At 43.2% G+C, this 10,282-nt stretch overlaps 1 protein-coding gene across 2 annotated transcripts in view; it reads left to right on the top strand.

Annotated features, from left to right (window-relative positions):
• The first annotated feature begins 8,293 nt into the window (after positions 1 to 8,293).
• The window catches only part of LOC124612782 (pinin-like), a 110,683-nt gene continuing 108,694 nt past the window's right edge, over positions 8,294 to 10,282 (top strand). For both annotated transcript variants that reach the window (XM_047141179.1, XM_047141178.1), the window contains exon 1: positions 8,294 to 9,565. In XM_047141179.1, coding sequence (XP_046997135.1) covers positions 8,893 to 9,565 — 673 coding nt within the window. In that variant the 5' untranslated portion in view covers positions 8,294 to 8,892. The remainder of the gene's footprint in view (positions 9,566 to 10,282) is intronic.

Genomic DNA, 10,282 nt, shown 5'->3' with positions numbered 1-10,282 from the left:
GTTGTAGGCTGTCTTTCATAAACAATATTTTTTAAATAGCCCCACAAGAAAAAAAACAGGAGATGTTTGGTCTGGTGAACGTGGAGGCCACTGAAATGGTCCGCCGCGTCCTATCCACCGACCAGGGTACCGTAAATTTAAAACGTTCCACACATTTTTAGCATACTGGGGGCTGCTCCGTTCTGATGGAATCACATTCGTTGCCTAGATTCTGAATCAATATCTTCCATTAGTTCCAACAAATCATCGCGAAGAGATTGTAAATAAGATTTCTCCAGCAACATTACGGTCAAAAAATACGTTCCTATCAAGTAACCGTTCAAAATTCCACACCACACCATTAACGACCATTTGTGTTGATTGTTAACGGGTCTGTGCCAGTGTGGATTGACAGGGGACCAATAATGACAATCATGATGATTTAATTTGCCATTGTTTTTGAATGTGGCTTCATCGGTGAACATAACTTATCTAAAAAAATCATTGTCACCTCTTATCATTTCCAAGGCCCATTGGCAGAAAAGCACGCGTATTTGCATATTTTTCGGAGTTAATGCCTGTGTCAGTGTGATATGATACGCATGATATTTGTGTGCCTTCAAACTCCTCAAATTTCGGTATTCCAGTTTGTCTCTGAATCGCACGACTACTCATTTCGGGATCCAGTTGAACACAGGTGAGAACGGTAAGGGTACGATCGTCATTTTCATCCTATTCGCGATGACGAGGTGGACGGTGCATGTATCCATTCCGAGCTCATTGAGCGCAATTTCGGATAATGTTTTCGCTTGGATGTCATCTGTTTGGGAAACGATGTGCATACCAATGCGTAGCTGCAGCGTAATTGTTATAGCATTCACCTAAATTTAACATCATATCAACAATCTCTGTAGGACGATAGTGAGCCATATTTTGCTAAAGAATAATTTACATTCGTCAGTTGATGTTTACAGTTCACAGTCTGAAAGGGAAGTGACGTCTGATCGCATTTCACCGACCTTTATACTGAGCCATAGTTCGCAGTTTGGCCACGGTAGCACCACAGCAGGTGAGTAATGCAATTGTGAAAAGTTTCCTAACGAGATTTTTATTACCATTCCAGCTCCCTCCTTCAAAAACTGTGGCGTGTAGGATACATTTTGTAAAAAATAGCTTAATTTCGAATAATGAGACAATTGGTGCACATTATATATCGTTTTGATGCGTCCTTCTCGGATCATTCTAAATAAATGGGAGTTCTTCCGCAATTTTAATTTTTCTCGATTTCAGCGCCATCTGTCAATGGTTTAAAAAAGTGTTTCAGACAAAACTTGATTACTTTTTTTATGGAAAATCCGAATCTGTAATAAGAAATGGGGGTTTCCATTTAAGATTCAAAAGTTTCCCCTCCCCGCCCCATCCAAGGGGGCAGGGGCTGGGAATCACGTGTAGTATCATTTGATGTCCCCCTTTGAGCTTACGAACTTGTCTTGCCCACTATTTGTACCCGATCTATAGTTTTCGAGATAATCTCATCCGAAACTTCAGATGGAGTACCCTGTATATAATGTTTCTTGTTGGAGCTGCTATCACTTTTGGTATACTTTTTAGCCATCAGATATCTTGCTAAGACCTTCAGATGACTAATCTTGGGATTTGTGTGGTCCTTGTGGCAAAGCAGGTGTAGCTCAAAATGTTTTTGTCTTAAAAATGTTCTATTCTAGAGGGGACAGTGAGAACTCTGCTGAGATACAGACCAGTGTGTGTCGGCTTATGGATTATTGAGTGGACGAGTAATTCTTTGGATTCAGCGTGATAAATATTTTTCGTCTAACTTGTATGCATTTTCCTAGTTTAGAACGAGTTAGTTCATTTTCTAACTATTGCTTGTGTCTTTATCACGTGACTGTAAAATATTTCAAATGTACTACACAAACGTTTTGACCTGATCTTCCAGCATACATTCGAAATTTCTGTCCTAGGGGTAAATGAGTTACATACACTATGTCGACGTGGGTAATTTACTAATTAAGAACGGAAAAAGCTTTTGTGTATTACACTGAAATTATATCACTATCGCATGATATAGACGAAGGCGATGGTTCTAAAATGAACGGATTTGTTCGAAACCTGTCATCATAAGGAATGTGTGTGCAGCTGTTGTAACACTTATGTCGATTAGGACTAGGCCTATTTCACGTAACTGTGTATCTGCAATTTGTGAAGTGTGCATTCTGTATTGTTTGAACCCCTTGATGTATGGCAAGGAAATTAGAGTTTTGTAACGTATATACGAAAAAAAAGCAAAAGAATATGTTGAAATTTTAAATTATTATAGTGTGAACGTGTTTACGAAAAGAAGTATGTTTGTTAAAAGCTGGTTCATGCTTAGGGCACTTGTGTTTGTAAGATGTAAACGCCGCAGGGAAGTCACTCCGCAACGAAAGTGACATGGCGCGATGTAAAAGGAGGGTTTGGCGGTCGAACTGAGCGGCTCCTTGTGTAAACGGTACGCAGTGTGTGGCCACCCTTAGCACGGTGCACCTTGACGGTGCTAAGAGAGGCAATTGGAAGTTGCATTAGAAGGGATTTGCCTCGGATGTGCATCTAGCTATTATTTGCGTTTCACGGTATAATGGAATGGCTCTAATATGTGAAAATCCGACACCAGAAGAGATTTTATAGAGCATTCGCACATCAAGAGTCGTGTGTGCAGTTAGCCGCCATTTCGCCTGCCACTAATCTTCGCCACAGCTTCACAGACTTCATACATTCATTTACATGACCTATATTGGCATGGAACAGTTCATTTGTGTCTTGTTTCAGTAATAATCACATAAAACGTCAATTCGTGTTCGAAACCATAACTTCAATCCTGCTCACGAACCTTGTCTAAACTGTTTATCGTCCATGTTTCACTTCCATACATGGCTACACTCCATACAAATACTTTCAGAAACGACTTCCTGACACGTAAATCTATACCCGATGTTAACAAATTTCTCTTCTTCAGAAATGTTTTCCTTGCCATTGCCAGTCTACATTTTATATCCTCTCTACTTCGACCATCATCAGTTATTTTGTTCCCCAAATAGCAAAACTCCTTTACTACTTTAAGTGTCTCATTTCCTAATCTAATTCTCTCAGCATCACCCGACTTAATTCGACTACATTCCATTATCCTCGTTTTGCTTTTGTTGATGTTCATCTCATATCCTTTCAAGACACTGTCCATTCCGTTCAACTGCTCTTCCAAGTCCTTTGTGTCTCTGACATTATTACAGTATCATCGGCGAACCTCAAAGTTTTTATTTCTTCTCCGTGGATTTTAATACCTACTCCGAATTTTTCTTTTGTTTCCTTTACTGCTTGCCCAAAATATAGATTGAATAATATCGGGGATAGGCTACAACCCTTTCTCACTTCCTTCCTAACCACTGTTTCCCTTTCATGCCCCTCGACTCTTGTAACTGCCATCTGGTTTCTGTACAAACTGCAAATAGCCTTTCTTTCCTTGTATTTTACCCCTGCCGCCTTCAGAATTTGAAAGAGAGTATTCCAGTCAGCATTGTCAAAAGCTTTCTCTAAGTCTACAAATGCTAGAAACATAGGTTTACCTTTCCTTAATCTATCTTCTAAGATAAGTCGTAGAGTCAGTATTGCCTCACGTGTTCCAGTATTTGTACGGAATCCAAATTGATATTCCCCGAGGTCGGCTTCTACCAATTTTTCCATTTTCCTGTAAAGAAATCGCGTTAGTGTCTTGCGGCCGTGACTTATTAACTGATAGCTCAGTAATTTTCACATCTGTCAACACCTGCTTTTTTTGGGATTGGAATTATTATATTCTTCTTGAAGTCTGAGGGTTTTTTCGCCCAAGGCAGTCAGTAGTTCTAATGGAATGTTACCTACTCCCGGAGCCTTTTTTCGACTTATGTTTTTCAGTGCTCTGTCAAACTCTTCACGCAGTATAATATCTTCCATTTCGTCTTCATCTACATCCTCTTCCATTTCGATAATATTGTCCTCAAGTACATCGTCCTTGTATAGAACCTCTATATACTCCTTCCACCTTTCTGCTTTCCCTTCTTTGCTTAGAACTGGGTTTCCATCTGAGCTCTTGATATTCATACAAGTGGTTCTCTTTTCTCCAAAGGTCTCTTTAATTATCCTGTAGGCAGTATCTATCTTACCCCTAGTGAGATATGCCTCTACATCCTTACATTTGTCCTCTAGCCATCCCTGCTTAGCCATTTTGCAATTCCTGTAGATCTCATTTTTTTGGGGCCCACGAGAAATTCGGGCCCCGCAACGAATTCACGATGTCATACTAGTCGCTTGGTCGTCATACTTCCTGAACGCTCAGCTAAGTGCAGCGCCCATGGGAAATCAGTACGTCAATGAAAAGGTACGCGCTAAATGACTTAGCTGTGTCGTGCGGTATCGAGAGCTTCAATGCATTTAACCTACTAGCCATTAAAATTGCTACACCACTACAGGAAGGATATGCTGTGATATGCAAGTGATTAGCTTTTCAGAGCATTCACACAAGATTGGCGCCGGTGGCGACATCTCCAACGTGCTGATATGAGGAAAGTTTCCAACCGGTTTCTCACACACAAACAGCAGTTGACCGACGTTGCCTGGTGAAACGTTCTTTTGATGCCTCGTCTAAGGAGGAGAAATGCGTACCATCACGTTTCCGACTTTAATAAAGGTCGGATTGTAGCCGATCGCAGTTGCAGTTTATCGTATCGCTACATTGCTGCTCGCGTTGGTCGAGATCCATTGACTGTTAGCACAATATGGAATCAGTGGGTTCAGGAGGGTAATACGGAACGCCGCGCTGGATCCCAGCGGCCTCGTATCACTAGAAGTCGAGATGACAGGCATCTTACCAGCATGGCTGTAACGGATCGTGCAGCCACGTCTCGATCCCTGAGTCAACAGCTGGGGACGTTTGTAAGACAGAAACCATCTGCATGAACAGTTCGACGACGTTTGCAGCAGCATGGACTATCAGCTCGGAGACCAGGGTTGCGGTTGCCGTTGACGCTGCATCACAGACAGGAGCGCCTGAGATGGTGTACTCAACGACGAACCTGGGTACACGAATGGCAAAACGTCATTTTTTCAGATGAATCCAGGTTCTGTTAACAGCATCATAATGGTCGCATACGTGTTTGGCGACATCGCGGTGAACGCACAGTGGAAGCGTGTATTCGTCATCGCCATACTGGCGTGTCACCCGGCGTGATGGTATGGGGTGCCACTGGTTACACCTCTCGGTCATCTGTTGTTCGCATTGACGGCACTTTGAACAGTGGACGTTACATTTGAGATGTGTTACGACCAGTGGCTCTACCCTTCATTCGATCCCTGCGAAACCCTACATTTCAGCGGGATAATGCACGACCGCATGTTGCAGGTCCTGTACGGGCCTTTCTGGATACAGAAAATTTTCGACTGCTGCCCTGGCGAGCGCATTCTCCAGATCTCTCACCAACTGAAAACGTCTGGTCAATGGTGGCCGTACAACTGGCTCGCCACAATACGCCAGTCACTACTCTTGATGAACTGTGGTATCGTGTTGAAGCTGCATGGGCAGCTGTACCTGTACACGCCATCCAAGCTCTGTTTGATCCAATGTTCAGGCGTATCAAGGCCGTTATTACGGCCAGAGGTGGTGGTTCTGGGTACTGATTTCTCAGGATCTATGCACCCAGATTGCGTGAAAATGTAATCACATGTCGGTTCTAGTATAACATATTTGTCCAAAGAATACCCGTTTATCATCTGCATTTCTTCTTGGTGTAGCAATTTTAATGGCCAGCAGTGTAAATGCACAGTTAAGAACTATTAAACTCGTCTGAAATAGTTACTTGCTCCTTGCCGGAGACGACTGCTGGCTCTCGTATGACCTGCAGTCTCACGTGCTATGACGTACGCGCCGTGCTGTCTCTCTCGTGGGTCTCTTTCAGTTTGGTACTGACAGCCCTCTTTCTTTCCGCATACCATCAGTGATCAGAAAGTAAAGAGAGCGGGGAAGGACCGGTAGCGTTGGCTCAACGTGCAATGTGCATGTGGGTGCCTGTCAGGAAGGCAGGCTGTTGGCTTCCGGGTGGTCGAAATAAGTACAAGTATCTTAGCTCAGATCTACCCATTAGGGCTTATTCAACCATGTCTACAACTAGGGCTACACGTTGCACTGGGGCTCAGCCCCCTGCTCCGAAGTGTAGTCATTCTGACTGAGAATCCCGAATAGGCATAGGAGAGAGGAAAAGGTACGTGCTAGTTAGTCGGGGGGCGCCAAGCACGAGAGGGAGCCCACCGGCTCTGCTCGCTGGCGCGGCCGGCTGTAAACGGTATCGTCAGCTTCTTAGCCCTCGACAAGTTCTGTGAACCTTTCAAGGAAATAAACTGTTCTCAATAAAAATCTTTTAAAAATAACGCTTTCTACCCTTACAGAGCAAGTAGTCTCTTCTACAGCAGTACTTACGGTACACCGTACTGAATTACAGAAGTAAATAAAAAATATAGAGGTATACACAGAAATTGAAAACCTTAAGAACTGAATAGATAAAGACTGATGACTCAGTACCATCCACTGCGCAACATAAGAGTAAGGATCAGTTAGTATTGGTTACTCCATCTTAAGCTTACTGGAATTAAAGAGTATTTTTCACCAGAAGCGTTTCGCGTTTATTTGTAAACTATCTTCCGTTGCCATTCAGGAAATACATAGTATCGAATACCTAATATGTCTCTACCTTTTGATATTTATACATTAAAAAGAGTGACGTTGCTACAATTGGCAATTTACTCGCGGCGTTCTTGCCTGTTGCTGCATGTTGTAAAGTCCTGTGCTTTTTCCTTCGTTGCTAGCGGTGGTCACCGTTGTAGCAAATACACTCTTCGTAGTTTTTCGCCCTTTATGAACCCGCTTTATCTTATCTGCATTTGTGATTTCTCCACTTCACCTTACCTTTTCGAACTTCACAAAGGAAACAGTAATGCAGTTTTCATGTGTTCTGGATTCACCACAGTGTTTACATTTATTCTACCAACTTTTTGAGTGCAATTTTTTCTGTCGTGAGAGTGAGCGTAAATTAGAGAAGATGTGTCAGATGTTCAGCTGTCACCCAAAACCTCCGCGCGCGGGGGGAGGGGGGGGGGGCAGGGGGGGAGTCAAAAGAGAGAGGGAACACTGATTATAGGGAGTGCAAGTAAGTGGTAGGAAATGATAAAACGAAAACATTGGTAACCAATTCAATACAGACTTCGTAACATCGACTAAACTGAAAGCTACATTAGAGCAACACAACAGAATCATTACAAGCACCAATTAAGAAACATCACAAAAAACGAAACCACAGAACCAAATTATATCCAACCAAAAGTTCCGGACAAAGCTGAGAAATATTGTGAAACACAATGAACAGACGCTACAAGAAAAAATAAAAGAAGGAAACTGTTACGGAACCAATCACAATGCATATTCCCTCTGATGCCAAACAAAGCTACAGAAAAAGTGGAAAAATGTCTCTGTCTCTCTCTCTCTCTCTCTCTCTCTCTCTCTCTCTCTCACACACACACACACACACACATGCATACATGACAGAACAAACAGAACAAACTGCATTCGCAAAGTTGACAGCACTCGTAACCCACGCAGAAAACAAATGAACAAACATAAACACTGTGCTGAGTGCAGAAGACGTGACGACTCCAGTGCTATTTCTCCTGTGATGTTTATAAAAGTGATGTGAAGTGGAAAAATCAGAAATGCAGTATACAGAAAAGCAGGTTAGTAAAAGGCGGAAAAGTGTATGCGCTACCACGGATTTTTCGAATTCAACCTCTGCGAACAACGAAGGAAAAGACCTTGGGAACATGAAGGCGAGTGAAAAACATCGTAAGAGCGCGCCAGTTTTATAAGGAAATATTGATTTTAATTTATAAATACTAAAATGTAGAAACATGTTACTACCACATTTTCAGAATGACCACAGTAGATGATTCATAAATAAAAGCGGAACGCTTTTGGCGAAATATACATTCAGACTGTTAAATTGCAGTAAGTTTAAGAAGGAAAATCCAAGGCTGATTAATTACAACAACTCGTGCTTAAGGCTGCCATGGAGACATACAAGTGTGGGGGGGATCACGCCTGGGAACCCCCGCAGTTCCTGGACAGAGTCCGTGCCGATTGGTCGGACGTCATCCGATAGGGCGGCGCCACCGGCGGCTACACACTACCTGCAGTTTTAGCGAGCGGGCAGCGAAACCAGTTGCAGCAGTTAGCGAACAGCTTTCGTAGCAAGAGGATCGGTGGTTGCTCTCCTCGTTTCCTTCTGTGCATCGCAACAGTTATGTTTCCTAGTCGAGGGGTAACAATAATTCTCCGCCAAGAGTGCGCTTTCCCGCCTCCGCAACAGAGCTTTACCTGTTAGATTTTCTCGATTATACACGCACAATAACTTTCCTCGCAGCGCACGACAGAATACGAAGAGTAAGCATTGATTGTGCGCTACTTCGCGAGAGCAATTTGACGTCGTTTCATATCGTTTACTGGCGTGCTACAAGTTATAAAAGAGCTGTAATCGTGTTGATTTTGAGACATGTACGTATTGTTGAAAAGTTAGGGAAGTGATTGATTACTTCCTGGCGTTTGCATCGACCGTCTGATATAAACAACCAGCTCTCTTGCGAATACCGATTGTTGGCTGCGAGTGTAGTGTTTGCTATTGCGTCAAACCATATATAGTTTATGGCAGCTATCGTGACTATGAAATCACAGCGAATCGCTCCGGCGGTAGGAAGGGATCTTCTGAATCCAGCTTTGAGAAACTACCCCTTAAAGCGGAATATTTGGCACATCTTGTTGTTTGTCACCCGATTTGTGCAATAGTGATGGCGGCTAAAAATGCTTTAGACAAAAGACGGTGCAACTCTTCAGAAGATGAAACGCAGTACTCATCTCGGGATTACGGGGACAACAATGATGGGGATAATACTCTGCTGGCCGTGGACTCGCATTCCGTCTCTTCCTCTTCTTCAGAGGAATATGGTGGCTATGTCAATAATGGTCTGCAATCGGACGAAGACAGTGAAACCGGGAACATGGACGTCAGCCAAATAGTGGAGACAGTTCTGAGACAGCCGGTTTCGCCCGCTCTCCGCATAAGCGAATCTTCCGACGTGCACGTGGGGCCCAGTCTTACCTACAATGGGCCTGTTACCATCAACGTTACCGTACAGCCGCAGTCGGAACATCAGGCAACACCGCCACAGTCTGACCCTCAGCTAGAGTGTCAACTGGAGCTTCGGAATCAGATCCAACCTCAGCTTCAAACCGAACACCCGCCCGAGCAACAACCGATCTCTCACGCTCAGATCCAGTCTCAAACTCAGATTCAACATCCTCCACAGCAACAACCGCTTCAAACTCAGAACGAGATTCGAGAACCTCCTCGGCAACAGCCACTGTCTCAGACGCTGGACGAACCTTTGCCACATACGCAACAACCCCGTTTGCAACAACCACAGACCATGGTGCAGAGGAATCTCCAGATGTATGGACAAGGTAATTAGTGGCTGCAAAGGCTGTAATGTTCAATTATTGACTGTTGTTCTTGTTATTTTTGTTGCGTTCTTCAGTCCAGAGACTGGTTTGATGCAACTCTCCATGCTACTCTATCCTGTGCAAGCTTCTTCACCTACTAGTAACTACTGCAGCCTATATATTTATGCCTTGGTCCCCCTTCACGATTTTTACCCTCCGCACTTCCCTCCAATACCAAATTGATGATCCCTTCATGCCTCAGAACATGTCCTGTCAACCGATCCCTTCTTCTAGTCAAGTTATGCAACAAATTCCTCTTCTTCCCCGTTTTATTCAGTACCTCCTCATTAGTTACGTGATCTACCCGTTTAATCTTCAGCATTCTTTTGTAGCACGACATTCTGAAAGCTTCTATTCTCTTCTTGTCTAGCCATTTATCGTCCATGTTTCACTTCTATACGTGGCTACACTCCATACAAATATTTTCACAAAATACTTCCTGACACTGAAATCGAATAGGACTGCTCATGTTATTAAGGGACTATTTGTTATGGCGCATTACTTCGCGACTCTTCTGTGATCTCTAACTATATCCTTACTTTCTGACTCATTTCATCAAAAAGATCAAAACAACGACAATTAAGGAACGTATTACGAGCCTGTAAAATATATTGTGCAATATCTGATGCAAATTAGTTTAGCTGTCATCTCTATCTGTGAAGAACACGTTTGAATCCT

Source organism: Schistocerca americana, chromosome 4 (assembly GCF_021461395.2).
Source record: "Schistocerca americana isolate TAMUIC-IGC-003095 chromosome 4, iqSchAmer2.1, whole genome shotgun sequence".
Taxonomy (NCBI): Eukaryota; Metazoa; Arthropoda; class Insecta; order Orthoptera; family Acrididae; genus Schistocerca; species Schistocerca americana.
The sequence above is the reverse complement of the archived record's forward strand: the minus strand, read 5'-3'. Positions and strand labels throughout refer to the sequence as shown.